This window comes from Kogia breviceps, chromosome 3 (assembly GCF_026419965.1).
Source record: "Kogia breviceps isolate mKogBre1 chromosome 3, mKogBre1 haplotype 1, whole genome shotgun sequence".
Lineage (NCBI taxonomy): Eukaryota > Metazoa > Chordata > Mammalia > Artiodactyla > Physeteridae > Kogia > Kogia breviceps.
The window spans coordinates 168,496,972-168,515,313 of NC_081312.1; the positions used below are offsets into that span (position 1 = coordinate 168,496,972).

At 44.2% G+C, this 18,342-nt stretch overlaps 1 protein-coding gene across 3 annotated transcripts in view; it reads left to right on the top strand.

Moving 5' to 3' along the window:
• Window positions 1–323: 323 nt before the first annotated feature.
• Window positions 324–18,342, top strand: part of DHTKD1 (dehydrogenase E1 and transketolase domain containing 1) — a 56,605-nt gene continuing 38,586 nt past the window's right edge. For 2 of the 3 annotated variants that reach the window (XM_067030265.1, XM_067030266.1), the window contains exons 1-3: window positions 328–582; window positions 15,734–15,889; window positions 17,258–17,469. In XM_067030265.1, coding sequence (XP_066886366.1) covers window positions 426–582; window positions 15,734–15,889; window positions 17,258–17,469 — 525 coding nt within the window. In that variant the 5' untranslated portion in view covers window positions 328–425. Of the gene's footprint in view, window positions 583–15,733; window positions 15,890–17,257; window positions 17,470–18,342 lie in introns of all 3 variants that reach the window. The other variant, XM_059056677.2, reaches the window with a different exon arrangement.

Sequence of the window (18,342 nt, forward strand, 5' to 3'; positions counted from 1 at the left end):
GACTGAATCGTGTGTGTGAGGATGTGCTCTAGGGCTTCCAGGAGAGGGGTGATGGGTGATCACTCCTGGTGGGAGACCGCAGCATATACAGGTATATCAAGGTGTATACCAGAAAGCCGGTAACGCTCTGCTCAACACTCCCCATTTTCCCCAATCCAGCGCTACCCTCAGCCTCTAGGACCGCGCGAGTCCCAGCGGATCCCGGGGCGTGGCTTCGCTTTGAAGGCCGCTGATCTAGATTGGCTCCGAGGGCCGGTCCTGGCCAATCAGAACTGGGGGCGTTGTCTCGAAGGCGGGGCTTCCCCTCGCCTACCCCCTCCCTCCTCTCCCCTCCCACGCGGTGGGGTTCCAGGAGCTACCACCCTGTGGACGCCACCTCTAGACCTCCCGCAGAAGTCTCTGGGCCCCGGGGGGCCTGGCGGGACATGGCTTTGGCCACTGTGGCAGCAGCAAGACTGGGCCTCGGTCGGGCCCCTCCGCTCCTCCTCCGGCGCGGCTACCAGACAGAGAGGGGTGTCTACGGCTACCCGCCGAGGAAGCCCGAGAGCCGGGAGCCCCAGGGCGGCCTGGCGCGCCCCCCAGGTCAGGGATTGGGCCCGGGCGGTGGGCGTGGGGCCCGGGGAGGCAGGGGGCCTTCCTGCCTGGCCTGAGGTGGGCTGCTTTTGATAGTTGGGGCTTCTAGGGGCCTCAGTGTGCGAGCAGGAGGGTGGGGAGGAAGGTGAGGCGAGGGAGCAGAGGCGGACAGGCGTGCATATTGTCGGGGTCGGGGTCACAGAATGGTTTTGTGAGCTCTTGTCTTTTCCATTCCTTGGTCGTAAAACGTGTAAGAACTTAGCTCTTTGCGGAGTCGGGGCTGCAGGAAAAGAAAAGTTCTAAGATATCCCAGCTCCTGGAGTTCACCCAAGGATACATTTCCAGGGCCATCTCCAAAGCTGGTGTGAGCCGGGATGTGTGGGGATCGCGACTGTGACTAGGGTGAAGAGGGCAGTTAGTAGATGGTCTTGGACCACAGCATGGTATTTATTATCCGTTTGTCTCCTCTGTGTAGCCTCTTTAATTTCAGAGTTTAGAACTCTTTGCTGAATTTAGAAACGTGTTACTCAGGTTTTAATGTATTAGGAGACACGAATATCAGTTTTTGGAAGATCTGCTGCATCCTCATATGCTAGAGATTAATTTTGAGTATTTGGTTTATGCTCCAAAGTTATTGTATCTTTATTCATCATCACAGAATAGAAGATGAACACAGATCGATTATTAGAGGAAGGTCATCTGGCAGTTTTGATCCAGTTATTGGATTAACAATTAGGAGCCCCTTCATCATCTAAGCACCTGACCTTTGAGCAGTACATCACACACTGGAACCTCAATATTTTGCTTTTGATTCCAGGGGACATTTAGAATAAAACTGATTCTCCTTCTTGAGTCTAGCGGGTTTCTTTAGGGACAGGATTTTGACCAGCTAGATTGCTAATCCCTTGAGAGTAAGACTACAGGTATCTTATTTCACTTGACAAATTGAGTGCCCAGAATTTTATATGCCAATTGTCCTCAAACTGAAGCGTGCATTCAGATCACTCTGCATGATGTTAAAATGCTAGCTCCCAGGCCAGCCTCCCTCTCCCCTCCCCCAAACCCCACCCTAGTTCTCATTCAGTGGCCTGAGATGAGGTTCAGGAATTTGTATTTTTATGTCACTCTAGGTAATTCTCTAGCAGGACGTCCGTGGCCACCGTGGCCAAACACTGTTATAATCATAAGGGATGTATGTGTAAGATGTATTTCACAATCTCTCCTTCAATTAAGAACTCACTAGTGTGTGCTCAGTGTGCAATTATTGTGATCTTATTTGAGGTTTTTCGTCACTGCAGGGTCTCTGTTTGATTCCTGTTAACAGCCTGGCCTATGAGAATTAATCTTTGCCTGGGAAAAGTCTGGGCTGGTGGTTCCCAATGGCCAGACTGTATCCAAATCATCCAGGGAGCTTTGGGCTGGTGTGGTTTGAAAAAATATCTCTGGGGTTGATTTTATCTGTATATGATCTTCTCTCTTGCCTCATCACCAACTTGTGCCTCCCCACCCCTCCTAGCAATGAACTTGCTGTATTGTGGGATCCTTGGTGAACTTTGAAAGTTCAGTATTGAGTTGGAACTGCAGGCTAAGGGTACAATATTGTGTTGTACTGAGAGGAGAGAGTAAAGTCAATACTGAGAAATAGTTGTTTGTTGCAGTTATGGGATCTGACTTAAGGAATTTTTTCCTTGTATCTTTTTTCAATACTCTGAATAAAACTTAGAGGCAAGTGGGCCGTTTTGTAACTTTCTTCAAAATTATCATTCCATGTAGATCTGTGACAGTTCTTTCTTTTTTTCTGTTTCAGAACTTATCACATCATTTTGTAAAAACTCTTTTTATAGATACTACTCCTACTAGGCTGTGTAGGAGAATAGGAAAGGAGTTTGCGTATAGCTCACATCCAAAGAGCTTGGTCACACATCTATACATACCTGCAAGGGAGACTGGAAAGCATAGTCTTTACTCAGGCTGGCTACCTTCCAGTTAAAAATTATTTTGAGAGAGAAGAGGAAAATAGATGTTGGAAAATAATTAGTAATCACCATGCTCGGCCCCTTTGGCCATTCAAATATCCTAAGTTTTTCTTCCCACACATAGAATGTACTCACTTCCTCCGTCCTCCATTCAATTCCTGAATCCAGCTCAAAGTCCATTATCTCTGAAGAATGTGCAGGCCTCTCCAGCAGCTCTGGCTGTGGCTCCTTGGAGTCTGGAATTTTATGAACTGCCATCTATCCTGAATATATACACATTCGATGTATAAAGGAAACTCCCATCCGCAAAAGGAAAGAATGAGGAATCTATAGCAGCCACTGGTTCAGACCAGTTATCAAGTCCTGTTGGGTAGGAATGATAAAGTCCCTTGATGTGGCAGAGTGGTAAATTCACTAGATTATCTGGCCCCTCAACTCTGCCCCCGTCCCTTCCCCTGGTCTTGCCTTATGGGTTCTTCTTTAACCTGTATCTTCTGAGGGCATTGGGGAGTGTGCCCTCCTTGGGGGGCTGCACACCTTTCATGGTCTACTTTATTTTGATGAAGTTAGGAGCCTGAGAGTTACTTTAGGTAGTCATCAATTACGGATTTTTTTTTTTTTCTGGCCAGAGTTGGGATTCCTTTGGCAGTTCAGTTTTTTATTTTATTTATTTTTATTTTTTAAATTAATTTTTATTGGAGTGTAGTTGATTTACAATGTTGTGTTGCTTTCTGCTGTACAGCAAAGTGAATCAGTTATACATATACATATCCACTCTTTTTAATTACTTATTTATTTATTTTTTATTTTTTTTGGGGGGGATACGCGGGCCTCTCACTGTTGTGGCCGCTCCCGTTGCGGAGCACAGGCTCCGGACGCGCAGGCTCAGCGGCCATGCCTTACGGGCCCAGCCGCTCCGCGGCACGTGGGATCTTCCCGGACCGGGGCACGAACCCGCGTCCCCCGCATCGGCAGGCGGACTCCCAACCGCTGCGCCACCAGGGAAGCCCTATCCACTCTTTTTTAGATTCTTTTCCCATATAGGTCACTACAGAGTATTCAGTAGAGTTCCCTGTGCTGTACAGCAGGTTCTTATTAGTTATCTATTTTATATGTAGTAGTGTATATATGTCAATCCCAATCTCCCAATTTATCCTCCCCCACCCCATTTCCCCCTTGGTAACCCTAGGTTTGTTTTCTACATCTGTGACTCTATTTCTGTTTTGTAAATAAGCTCATTTGTACCATTTTTTTAAGATTTGGAGTTGGGATTTCTTTGGCAATTCAGGTTTTTAAAAAATTTATTTTATTTATTTATTTTTGGCTGCATTGGGTCTTCATTGCTGCACGTGGACTTTCTCTAGTTGCGGTGAGCAGGGGCTACTCTTCGTTGTGGTACGTGGTCTTCTCATTGCAGTGGCTTCTCTTGTTGTGCAGCACGGGCTCTAGGCGCACGGGCTTTGGTAGTCGTGGCTCACGGGCTCTAGAGCGCAGGCTCAGTAGTTGTGGCACACGGGTTTAGTTGCTCCACGGCATGTGGGATCCTCCCGGACCAGGGCTCAAACACATGTCCCCTGAATTGGCAGGCGGATTCTTAACCACTGCACCACCAGGGAAGCCTGGCAGTTCAGTTTCTTAAATAAAATTCCTAGGACCGCACTCTTTTTGCTTTTTGCTTTTTGGCTTTTTGCTTCTAGTCATTCCATGAGCAAGTTGCCCACAGTCAAAGAGCTCATCCGGGCCTAGTTTTTAAGCCTGAAAACCCTGGTCTTTTATGTACTGCTTCTACCCACTCAACTCCCTAAATTTAATGGTGTTTATTTTGAGACCATCTCAACTAATATGCTGTAGTGGGAAGGCAAAACCCTTTGTGTGATATTGAAGGCTCAGCTGGCTTTCATCATCTAACAGATAATGCTTACTAGAAGGTACTTAAAAAGGGGTTTTGTCTTTTCTCCTATCTGGGCTAAGACAGCCTCTTCAGAACTACCTTTACTAATTGCTTCTACTCTTCCAAACTTGGCTGGGTCTGCCCTCTAGGTACTGAGGCCACAGATGGAGAAAATCTCCCAGTAGTGGAGTGAATTTCCCTCCATCTCTTCTTGCTGATGAACTAGCTCCTCCTTGACCTCACCTTTCTTCTGGGGCTTTCCTGAAAGTGACAAGAAACAATGAACACAGACTGCTGAGCTACAGGCTCCATGGGCATGCAGCCTGCCTTTCAAGATATCGCAAGTGACAGTTTTACCAAATGTTTTGTCAGATAACATAACACTGCTTCAGCTTTCTAGTCTGAAATACCTGGGTCCTTGGTACCTGCCACCTGACTGCTAAGCCAGCGTCATATACATTTTAGGTTCTGTTATAGCAGCAGCCCACCTCTGGTAGCAAATTCAATATTGGATAGGATGTGTTCAGGGGCTGTGCCAGAGACCCGGAATACCAGTGGGTTGAATAAAATAAGTAGAAGTCTGAGCTGGTATGACAGCTCTGCTCTGCAAAGCTGTAGGGGTTCAAGTTTCTTCTACGTTGTTTCTTCGCCACCCTGCGGGTGTTGCTTTCAACTCTGGTCCAGGATAGCTCACCACTATAGCCACATACTGGCCAGCAAGAGGGAGGAAAAGCGGGAGGGGAAGAGAACACCATCCCTTTAAGGGTAAGACCCAGAAGTTGAAACATCATTTCTACTGTCCTGTCATTGGCCAGAACATAGTCATATGGCCACCCTGGCTGCAGGGAAGGCTGGAAAGGGTATCCTTATTCTGGGTGGTCATATACTCAACTATCTGTTACCATAAAAGAGAAGGGAAAATGGATGTTGGGAGTTATAATAGTCTCTGCTACAGATGTACTTTAACAATCTGGGGCAAGCAGCTTTTTCACCTTGTACTTCCTGTCACATTTTGAGCACTCTATTTCTCAAAGCCTTGCTTTCTTCATATTTTCACTAACTAGGATCCTAGTCTAGGTGTTTAATTCTGGCCTGCTACCAAAAAAAAAAAAAAGTTTAATTCAAGGGTTCTTAACCTGGGTCCATGGAACCCTATGAGAAGGTTTCAGGGGGTCTGTGTACTTTGCACAACTCTGTGTGCGTGTCTGTTTCTAGGCTGAGGGCCCATAGCTTTCATCACATTCCCAAAGAGATCCATGACTTCAAAGAGGTAAAACTGCTAGCCTAGCTGGTATTATAATTTTTTTTTTAACATCTTTATTGGAGTATAATTACTTTACGATGGTGTGTTAGTTTCTGCTTTACAACAAATGGTTTTATAATTTATAGCCTAGTTCCCTTCCAGCTTAGTCCAGTCTTTCTAAAACATTGGTTTAACTGAGTCACTTTCTTACTCAGGTCCCCAAAGGCTCTCTCTACTTTGCCTCTCAAAATAAAATCCCGGTTCTTTAGGTTGCTACTCAATGTCCTTCATGTTTCTTGACCTGTATTCTTTCTTACCTCTTTCCAACATAAATTCCCCCACTTTCCAGATCTCTTCTTCGCTTTGTGCCTTTCCACTTCTTACTCACTCTCCACAGTCCAGCTCCATTCCCAAGTCCTCCGTGACACCTTTCCAGACAACCCCAGGCTATCCTAATCTGAATTCCCTTAACTCTCAGTATGGGGCCCACCCCTTGGACTGTATTCAACTTTTTCTAATTGTGTGCAGTTTTGTGCGGGGATCATCTTCTCATTTACATTGTAAGATCCTGCCTAGTAAAGACCTTGTCTTATATTCCTTTCAGCTCTACACTTAACTAAATACTTATTAAATGACTGATTCCTGCTAAGAAGTGGAAATAGGGTTCTGTATATGCAATTTCTTTGTGACATTTAGTACATTTGAATTTTGCACGTACAACCATAACACCAAGAACTAAGAAAAGAAGCACTTTATATATAGGGTAATATACTGTATTACCATGTTCTAGAAGAAGGAATAACTTATTTTTTGCTGATGAAGACGATTAAGATTCATTGGGTTTTTCCTTAAATTCTGTTTAACTGTGTGCTTATGGTCTGTTCTATTAATTATAGGAGGCTGATGAGGCCAAGGACACAGTTTAATTGGCTTTAGTCTTTTTTTCTTTCGGCCTCGCTGTGCAGCATGCAGGATCTTAGTTCCCCGACCAAGAATCAAACCCATGCCCCCTGCATTGGGAGGTGCCCACTGCATTGGGAGCGCAGGAGCACAGAGTCTGAAGCACTGGACTGCCAGCTAAGTCCCAGCTTTAGTCTCTTTCATAATGCCTACCAGTTGTCCTAAAGGGTACCATCTTTGTTGAGAGGAATGACTGAGTTAGTGGGATGGATCATGTACATTAACTTTTGGTATTGGCAAAATGAATCAAAGGACAAACCCTACTGAAAATGGACACAAGGCATCCTCCCACATCCAAGGTGACATAGAGAAATGGGAGGAGGTATGGTCATAGTTAAGGTGCCTCCCTCCTCCTCTTTGATCTTCATCAGCCTTCTTTCTTAATATGTTTATCTTGGCCAAATATTAATGCCTGCATAGGATGACTACCTCATTTACTAAGATTTTCACTGTAGTAAGGCTTTGAAGAGATATTGGATTTGCTTGTAGTAACCTTTTTGGATGGCAGTGGTTTCACTAGTTAAAATTTGACCTGTGATGAGTGTCCTTTGTAGCTGGCTGTTAGTAAAACAGCTTGTACTTTAACTTCTGTATACCTCAACTTCCAAGTAAACTTGAATTTATTTATCAACAATCCTAATTTAAAATGGAGGTGGGTTTCCGTATACATTTTAGAATTATTTGTTCTAGTTCTGTGAAAAAAGCCATTGGTATTTTGATAGGAATTGTACTGAATCTGTAAATTGTCTTGGGAAGTATGGTCATTTTAACAATATTAATTCTTCCAGTCCCAGGCCATAGTATATCTTTCCATCTGTTTGTGTCATCTTCCATTTCTTTCATCAGTGTCTTATACTTTTACGAGTATATGTCTTTTATCTTTTTGGTATGACACTAAATGGGGTTGTTTCCTTAACTGCTTTTTCTGATAGTTGTTAGTATATAGAAATGCAACAGCTTAGGACCAGTGATTCATAGGCATAAATCTCATTATGAAGGATTTGGGTTATTAGAAAATGGCAGAATTCAGAGACCATTAGGAGATGGGAGCTGTAAGAGTCCAAACAGTGTTTAGTGGTTACTAAAGCTGATCTTGGCTATCAGCTTTAGTAGCTGAAGTGAGGTTGCAGGTATGTTGCATATTAGAAATAATAGGAGCCTTGGGAATTCCCTGTCAGTCCAGTTGTTAGGACTCGGCACTTTCACTGCTGGGGCCTGGGTTCGGTCCCGGGTTGGGGAACTAAGATCTCACAAGCAGCGTGGCGTGGACAAAAAAAAAAAAGAGAGAGAAAAGAAATAATAGGAGCCTTTACTGGAGGTATAGGAAAAACAGTTGGGGAAAATCTTATTGAATTAGAGATTTTCAAAAAAATTTAGATGATTTTTTAAATGTTTCATTGACTTCTAGTTATCTCATCCTGTTTGCTGTAGGTCTTGGACTTTCCTTTTCAATTTTTGTTATGGTATAGTGGGTAAAACACTGGATTAAAATCAAGCACACCTGAGTACAAATAGTTCAAATTCCAGCTTCTTCATTACCAGTGTCGTCTTCTGCAAGTCACTTAACTTGTTTGGGCCTCAGTTAACTCTTCTGCAGATAAGGGCACCTATTTCAGGGCTGTTATAGGATTAGATAAGAGGATGTATGTGAAAAATCCAGCACAATGTGTAGCACAAGTTAGTACTCAGTAAATGGTCACTCTCATTTATCATCAATCTGTTGACTGTTGCTAACCTATCTCTGCAATGATTTAAGAGAGGAAACTCAAAAAAAAAAAAAAAGGAAAGGACCAGAACAAGGTTTCTATTTAAAGTTTGGTTTTTTGCAAGAAAGAACTATCTGGGGCTTCCCTGGTGGTGCAGTGGTTGAAAATCTGCCTACTAATGCATGGGACACGGGTTCGAGCCCTGGTCTGGGAGGATCCCACATGCCGCGGAGCAACTAGGCCCGTGAGCCACAACTACTGAGTCTGTGCGTCTGGAGCTTGTGCTCTGCAACAAGAGAGGCCACGATAGTGAGAGGCCCATGCACTGCAATGAAGAGTGGCCCCCTCTTGCCACAACTAGAGAAAGCCCTCGCACAGAAACGAAGACCCAACACAGCAGAAAATAAATAAATTAATTAATAAACTCCTACCCCCAACATCAAAAAAAAATCAGAAAGAACTATCTGGCAAAATTAATTTAGCTTATAACGATATCATGTTTGAGATGGGAAGAGAAGACAGGATGTAAAACGAACTCAGCTGCATGGCCTAGGTATGAGTTTGTTGTACAAAATTCATAATAACAGTATTCTGGTACCAAGTCTTGCCTTTTGATACGGTTATCTATGAAGTTCCTAAGTTGAAGCTGGTGGCAGCTGTCTCATTTTCTATACATTTCTGTTGTTCATTTATTTATGTATTTGGCTGCATTTGGGTCTTCGTTGCTGTGCGTGGGCTTTCTCTAGTTGCGGCGTGTGGGCTTCTCATTGCAGTGGCTTCTCTTGTTGCAGAGCACGGGCTCGGGCGCGCGGGCTTCAGCAGCTGTGGTGTGCAGGCTCAGTAGTTGTGGCTCACGGGCTCTAGAGCGCAGGCTCAGTAATTGGGGAGCACGGGCTTAGTTGTCCCTTGGCATGTGGGATCTTCCAGGACCAGGGATCGAACCTGTGTCCCCTGCAATGGCAGTTGGATTCTTAACCACTGTGCCACCAGGGAAGTCCCCGTCTCATTTTAATAGGGCTTAAGAGGGGACTTCCCTGGCGGTCCAGTAGTTAAGACTCCACACTTCCATTGCAAGGGACGTGGTTTCGATCCCTGGTCAGGGAACTAAGATCCCACATGCCGCACGGTGCGGCCAAAAAAAAAAAAAAAATAGGGCTTATGAGACTCCAGTTATGGAGTTCTCTTTCTTGGAGTCGTCAGTGTTTTTATAGATAGCCAATGTTCCCACTTTTTCTAAGCATATGCTGACTTGAATGCAAAGAGACTGTGGATTGGATCTAGATATTTTGGGGGGAGGCTGTTTATGACCAGATGATGAAAGAGAACTGTATTGACTTCCAGTTGAAGTACTAAGTTTAGTTTAGGTTATCTGTCAGTGTACTTTATGCTGGTTAATATGAACACATTTCTTTCTGAAAATAAAATACTATTCAACACTATCCAGTGCCCCCACCGTGTTTGCTTACAGCAGAGAATAAAGTGATGTAGATATCCCCATCATAATGTTTTTTATTTGTTTTTTTGTTTTGGCTGCACGGCACGTGGGATCTTAGTTCCCTGACCAGGGATTGAACCCCCACTCCCTGCATTGTAAGCACAGAGTCTTAACCACTGGACCGCCAGGGATTCCCTCATGATGTTTTTCTACTCTTGTTTTAGCTAAGGTTCTTTTGGTCACAAGTAGCAGAAACCAACTCTGGCTATCATAAGCAAAGAGGGGACTTTATTTGAAGGGTACAAGGGTATCTTCTAGAGCTGAAAAACGTTTCAAGTAATCAAGAAGGGAGTGAACCAAAGCTAACTCTGGGAATATTGGCAGAGGCTGTGTGTGGCCCCATAAGGCACAGCTGTTAAGGTACTTAGCTCCTGTGTCACCCATAATGTGTGTTGGGGGTTTTCAAGACCACCCCACATTTAGAGATTCTCCAGAAGGGACTCATGGCACTCAGTCTATAGTTGTACTCATGGCTAAGGTTTATTGCAGTGATGTGATAAGGACGCACAGCTGGACCATAATGGAAAAGGCACAGGAAGAGTCTGGAAGACCCTTCGTGCAGGCTTCCTTCTGCGTTCTCCCATGAGGGGTCACACGGAATGCACTCCTCTTCAAGAAACACAGCAACATGCGTGCAATGTTCCTGCGCAGGGAATCCTATTAGAGACTCGGCACCCAGGGTTTTTATTGGGAGAGGTTCATATAAGCACCCTCTGCATGTGCCAAAATCCCAGACTCCCAGAAGGAAAGCAGGTATTCAGCCTAAACTACCTTGTTCTCCCAAACAGTCGAGGCTCAGTGGATCACCGGTATCAGTTAGGGACAGGTGAGGCCATTCCTGAAATTCAAGTTCCCAGCCAGCAACCAAGAGCATAAACCTTGCAAGCAGGCTTTTCTATGGATAGCAGTCCCACACTCACTCTTCTCATATCTCTTAATTCCAAGTCTCAAATTCTGGGAAGATTGAATCTGACCCACCTTGACTCAGGTGTCTTTGGAATCCATTGACTCTTTGGGAGGCAAAGTGGAGCAATAGAGACTTGGCCCTGGAACCCACCCTCTGGGATGGCAGGGTGCAGTTCTCAGAAGAGAAGGACCCAAAGTGATCAGGAGGGATCCACTGCAGCCCTCGTACGGCATGTTTGAGGGCTCTGGAAACCTTTGATGGGGAGGGTTCTGTGATGCCATTACAATACAGTGAATTTCAGGACTTCATTCATTCAAGTAATAACAAATGCCTCTTGAGCATCTACTATGTGCCATTCTCCTGAGCCAGAAGCATGCCTCCAGTATTTTCCGTTTTATTTGGAAGAAGAGCGTATATATCTGCTACTGTCGTTTGCCCTATTCTCTCTGGCTTCTTAGGAATTTAAACATCCAATTAAATTCCTCTGAACTTTCATAGATATCATGAGCACTGAGTCATTTGGTCAGTATTATGCCTCAGGTGAAGGGATTCATTTTTCTCTTACAGTAATCCTTTGATTTATACAGTAACAGGGAGTTTTTTGTGAAGAAGATATGTATTCTATTGCTGTGATCGCATCCATTTAAATCTTTTAATTTCATTATTTGCTACCAAAGTAATCCAGCTGGAGCAATTTTATCCAATGCATTTGACACTGAAACTTGGTCAGTTGATTTAACAAAAAGTCATTATATCAAGGATTATCATAACGAAATGAGAGATGCTTTACGTATTTTAACTCAAGTATGTTTATTTTTGGTTTTGTATATGCAAATCTTTAAAGTGAAGAGCACTTATGAAAGCAATCTGAATGCGGAATCTCCTAGATTTTTATAGTGTCTCGCCTAATGTTTACTTTTCCCCATAGCAACAGCCTTAGGAACAAATATAATTTACTCTTACAAGCATATAGTCAACTGGTGAGGGCAGTAGAGACAATCTGATCATCAGAAGCTTTCAGGGTGTATTTAAGTCAGTTAAATGGATACAATTTAAAGACTGGGAATTTCCTGGAGGTCCAGAGATTAGGACTCGGTGCTTTCACTGCCTTAGGCCTGGGTTTGATTCCTGGTCAGGGGAACTAAGATCCCATCAGCCTCATGGCGGCGGCCAAAAAATAAATAAATAAAGAGCTCTACTGGACATGTTCATTACAGAAAACTTAGAAACTATGGTAAGCAAGAAGAAAATTGGGAATTTTTTTTTTGTGGCTGCTTTGGGTCTGCATTGCTGTGCGTGGGCTTTCTCTCTAGCTGCGGCTACTCTTTGTTGTGGTGCATGGGCTTCTTACTGCGGTGGCTTCTCTTGCTGCAGAGTATGGGCTCTAGGCTCAAGGGCTTCAGTAGTTGTGGCTCGAAGGCTCTAGAACACAGGCTCAGTAGTTGTGGCGCACAGGCTTAGTTGCTCTGCGGCATGTGGGATCTTCCCGGACCAGAGCTCGAACCCACGTCCCCTGCATTGGCAGGCGGATTCTTAACCACTGTGCCACCAGGGAAGTCCCCAAATTAGGAATTTTGACATAGGATCATCACTACGTTTTTGGTCTATTGCCTTTATATATGTGGAATATATACATGCAAATGCAGAGACATATATGAAGTATATAGATACTAATATGCTAGATATACTATATAATGAAATATATATTATACACACATTTTAACAAAAATCAGGCTTATGCTATATATAGTGTCTTTTAGTCTTTTTTTTTTTTTGCAGTACACGGGCCTCTCACTGTTGTGGCCTCTCCCGTTGCGGAGCACAGGCTCCAGACGCGCAGGCTCAGGGGACATGGCTCACGGGCCCAGCCGCTCCGCGGCACGTGGGATCTTCCCAGACCGGGGCACAAACCCATGTCCCCTGCATCGGCAGGCGGACTCTCAACCACTGCGCCACCAGGGAAGCCCTAGTCTTTTTTCATCTAGACAAACTGACGCTTTTGCAGTAAGCACTCTCCTACAGTATTATCTGGTGATGCCTTTTGGTCAGTGGGGATTAGTTATCAACACCGGGGCAAGTCCCTCAGAGGACTGGGGGTTTGTAGAGCGTTAGAGGACTAACTACAGGGAGATGTCAGTGAGGAATATGAGGAGGCACTGACTCCACCTTCAGTACCGGAGGGATGTGTGTGGGGGTGATGAGTAATGTCACCTTCCACTGGTGTCCTCAGGGGAAAGCAGGTTCCCGGGACGACAGGAGTATAAGCAAAGTTTAGGGAAGACGTGAAGAAGGTAGGGAGATCTGCTAAGCATGGAACAGAATTCCAGAGGTCATAATGGACGGATCTGGGAGACAGAGAGGGAAGAGCTATGGGACTGGGTCTGGTAGAAGAAACCAGAGCAGTGAAAGGAGGGTGTGAGAGAAAGTAGATGGTCAGGATGGCTGGAGGATGTGCCCCAAGGTGGGAAGGGAATCGTCCTCTCTCTCTGGATCTTCCAGAACAGTAGGTGCCACATGTTCTTTGGGGCGAGCAGCATCCTTTTGTGCCAACTCCCCCGTCAGTGTTCTAGAGTATCATTAAAAACTTGGCTTGGGCTTCCCTGGTGGCTCAGTGGTTGAGAGTCCGCCTGCCGATGCAGGGGACGCGGGTTCGAGCCCCGGTCCGGGAAGATCCCACATGCTGCGGAGCGGCTGGGCCCGTGAGCCATGGCTGAGCCTGCGCGTCTGGAGCCTGTGCTCCGCAACGGGAGAAGCCACAGAAGTGAGAGGTCCGCGTACCGCAAAAAAAAACCCCCAAAACTTAGCTTTTCAGTTAGAAATTTCCGTTAGAAATTTCAGTGATCCCTGAGCTGATGTGGCTCACTAAAGAGAATGTTTTCAAAAGAGGGCTAGTAGAAGACTTCCCTGGTGGTCCAGTGGTTCAGACTCCGCGCTCCCAATGCAGGGGACGTAGGTTCAATCCCTGGTCAGGGAACTAAGATCCCACGTGCTGCGTGGCATGGCCAAAACCTTAGAAAAGTAAAAATAAAGCTTTAACGAAAAGAGGGCTAGTAGATTGTGGTGAGAATGGTGATGATGACCCTATATATTTACCATTGGACTTAACCCCACTAAGGATGTGGTTTTGCAGATGATATTGGAAGTCGTGGATGAGATCACCTAGAGAGAAAGTAGATTGAGACGAAGACCCAGGGCAGACCTGGGGAGAACCAATATTTTAGAGGTGGACAAAGAGGAGGATCCCCTAACCCCCTTCTCGCCCAGCAAAGGTGATTGAGGTGGAGTAGCCAGCGAGTTAGGAGGAAACGCAGGATCTTGCTATGCCAGAGAGCCCAGGGAAGCAACTGTTTTTAAGGAGGAGAGGCCAACAGGGACAATGCTTTAGACAGATGTACCTGTCTGTATTTTAGCCAGAAATATGAAGGTGTCCTACTTCATAACCAGAATAGAGATTATAGCAAAATTATATACGACTCCTCCAGCTTGAAATCAGGTCATTTACTGGGATTGTTTGATGAGTTTATTAGACATAGTGTGGATCTTCTTAACTGCCGAATTTGTGCCAACACATCCTACATATTCGTATGAATATTGAATGCATGTTCAACACACCTCAGTTCTTTCCTCTAAGCCTGTGACAAGAGATGCACTGTGCAGTACCCTGAATACAAACCCCAGCACGTAAACATGTAGCTCTGAAATCATTGTATGGCAACACATGTTCATAAAATGGTCATTATGTATTTCAAAATATGCTAACAATTTTCTTTGGGTTCTGAAAATAAAAAATGCAAATTTTTGTAATGTTCAGAAAATGTGTGCCCTTCACAGTAGATTTGCTCATCTTCAGAGATTTGTGGTTGATTTGTATAAGACCACTTTGATGAACTGAAGGTTAATCGATTGTGGGCTTGAAGGATTTTCTTCCAAATTTTAGAAGGGCTCTCCTGTGGGAAAGGGAAGAAAAGCAGCTTCTGGCTCAATATAAAATCATCTAAGATAGAATTGGATTCATTGAAAGATAATGATTCCCCCTTGGGTAGAGACTGGGGAATTACTCATTTGAGGCTGTACAAATGGGATTTAAAAATTGTTTTCATTATGTGAGTAACAAGATAATTTCTAAGGTCTTTTCCTAGTGTACGATTTCATGAGTGTACGTACCTGGGGTCTTTAAGAAATAAGGAAGGATGGGACTTCCCTGGTAGTGCAGTGGTTAAGAATCCGCCTGCCCAATGTAGGGGACACGGGTTCTATCCCTGTTCCGGGAAGTTCCCACGTGCCGTAGAGCAACTAAGCCCGTGTGCCACAACTACTGAGCCTGCGCTTTAGAACCCACAAGCCACAACTACTGAGCCCGCCTGCTATAAGTACTGAAGCCCGCGCACCTAGAGCCCGTGCTCCGCAACAAGAGAAGCCGCCGCAGTGAGAAGCCCGCGCACCGCAACGAAGAGTAGCCCCTGCTCGCTGCAGCTAAAGCCCATGCACAGCAATGCAGACCCGACGCAGCCAGAAATAAATAAATAAATTTATTTTAAAAAGAAATAAAATAAGGAAGGAAATGTAACATTGATTTTGTAGTTCAAATTGTCTGTATTTCTAATGTATGATATAAAAAATCTCAAATAATAATTGAGAGGACTATAATTATCCATAATCTCAGCATTTTAATAGTTATTTTCAATTTGGGGTGTTTCCTTTTAATATCTATCCTCGTGCATAATTAGTTTCACAAATGTGCACTTATAGTTCTGTTTCCTTTCTGTATTTTTCAGTGACTTTTGCTCTCCGGAGATAAAAATAAGTGTGTTTTCCTGGAGTCTGTTAGTCTTTAATCCTGAAAACCACTGGCAGCTGTGGTGGGTAGGAGCCGTGTGTTTAAAACTGTCCAAGGCCCCAGAGGTTTCTTTGAAAAACTGATTTTGCAGCTTGTGGGCATTTCCTAAACTATATTGTTCTATTGTTTTTTTCCCCTGAATTAGTGGACCATGGCCTTGCCAGGTTGGTGACGGTGTATTGTGAGCATGGCCATAAAGCTGCCAAAATCAACCCCCTCTTCACTGGCCAAGCCCTGCAGGAGAACGTGCCTGAAATCCAAGCCCTCGTGCAGACCCTGCAGGGACCCTTTAATACCGCAGGTAAAGCCCATCAACAATGGTCTATCCGTGTGACAGTTAACTGCCAGTGAGGTGGGGCTCCTGTCTCTATTCTTGAAGGACCCACATGCCCGCTGGAGCTGAGGCTTCCACGGGTGTGAGGAGACAGTGAGGGGCACATTCGAACACTGTCTGGGAGGAGCAGTGTTGGGGTTCTAGAATGGTCTTTTCATAGGGCCCGTTTCCTCCGTATTCAAATCATATATACAACGGCCAAAGGGCACATGAAAAGGTGCTCAGCATCACTAAGCATCAGGGAAATGCAAATCAAACCCACAATGAGCTATCACCTCACACCTGTTACAATGGCTATTGTCAAACAAATCCCCCAAAGATGGATAAACAATACGGTCCTACTGTCAAGCACAGGGAACTATATTCAATATCCTGTGATAAACCATAATGGAAAAGAAAATGGAAAAGAATGTATATATATGTATAACTGAATCACTTGGCTGTACAGCAGAAATTAACACAACATTGTAAATCAACTATACTTCAATTAAAAAAAAAAAAAACCCAAAGATACAAGTGTTTGGGAGGATGTAGAGAAAGGGAACTCTTGTGCACTGTTGGTAGGAATGCAAATTGGTGCAACCACGATGGAAAACAGTATGGAGGATCCTCAAAAAACTAAAAATAGAACTACCATATGATCCAGCAATTCCATGTCTGGGTATAAATCTAAAGGAATTGAAATCACTATCTTAAAGAGATATTTGCACCCCCATGATCACAGCTTTGCTCAATCAGTATCAAAGATCTAACGTTCATTGTACGAAACCATACACGATATAAAGAAAATGTTGGTTTGTTAAATTCATCTTGTAGGCTTAGGCAAATGACTGATAATTGATATGGTGCTGAGCCAATCACGTACTACAAACCTTTTCTCTGGCTAAGATTCAGGGAGATTTCCTTTTACCTTAGAATATTGCATTGCTATCAATATCAATTCACATTAAGACCAACTGTGCAATAATAGGCATTGCTTTATAGATATTAATAAGACTTGAACGTTTTGGTAGATAGATATTTCAGATAAAGGTAGTACATATGATTTGTAGCTATAAAGCGGTAGGTTCACAATTTAGTTCGAAATGACTATAGAATCAAAATTTGGCATAATGCATCATGGCTCTGTTCGAGAGAAGGAAGATTTGTTTTCCCTCTCCTTTTAGTACCGTATGGCCTTTGATCATATTTTTAGTTTTGCCTTTAGAAAAATCTAGATAACCCAAGTTACTTGGAATGAAATGCTCCGAATTCAAATAAGGATCTTGGTATGTTCTATAATTAGTTACATGGTTGATTATTCTTTAAAACGTTCCCTTTGATTCCATTTCATAGGATTACTGAACATGGGTAAGGAGGAGGCCTCTCTCGAGGAAGTGGTAGCCTATCTCAACCAGATCTACTGTGGGCAAATTTCTGTTGAAACCTCCCAACTTCAGAGCCAGGAGGAGAAAGAATGGTTTGCCAAGCGGTTTGAGGAACTGAAAAAGGAGGCATTTACCACAGAAGAGCGAAAACATCTGTCAAAACTAATGCTAGAATCTCAGGTATAAAAATAGCAGCTAATATTCAAAGAAATAGGTCGACTCATTTTCTACAAAGACATATAAATATTGAAGAGAGGGAGTTAAGACATGGGCTCTCTGAATGTAGCCCCATTTACCCCATGGCCTCAACACAGGGGGCAGTGTAACACATACCACTTTATTCTAAATAGAAAAAAACCGGGCTTCCCTGGTGGCGCAGTGTTTGAGAGTCTGCCTGCCGATGCAGGGGTCACGGGTTCGTACCCCGGTCTGGGAAGATCCCACGTGCCGTGGAGCGGCTGAGCCCGTGAGCCATGGCCGCTGAGCCTGTGCGTCCAGAGCCTGTGCTCTGCAAGGGGAGAGGCCACAACAGTGCGAGACCCGCGTATCTCAAAATAAATAAATAAATAAATAGAAAAAAGGAGATCACCAAACAACAGAACTATTGGTTCTTCTCAGAGTCAACATGTTTTATGTATTTGTCTATTCGCTCTATAGAAGCCTGCAAAATCCTTAAGATCTTATTTTATTACCTGAAGTGATAGAAAAAAAGGAACTGTATGTGGAATACAGATTAATGGGATTGAATGTCTGCCAGGGCTGTGATCAGGACTCGGGCATATCAAGATAACAAGAAACCTGTTCCCAATAATGTGGGTGGCTGGCTAGTTTGCAGCCCAGATGAAATGCTATTGTAGAGCCCTGTGCTAAAACTCAAGTCACGGGAAAGGCCCGGCATTCTGAGGGGATTCCTGTTGGGGTGAGTTCTTCTACCACTCAGGTGGTTTTCTCTGCGTCCCTGCGGCTGTCTGGTGTCCTCGGCAGGGCTTTCCTGCCTGGCTCTGGGCGACTTCTGTGCCTCTCTGTGGTCTGTAGTGAAGGAACCCTGTTGCA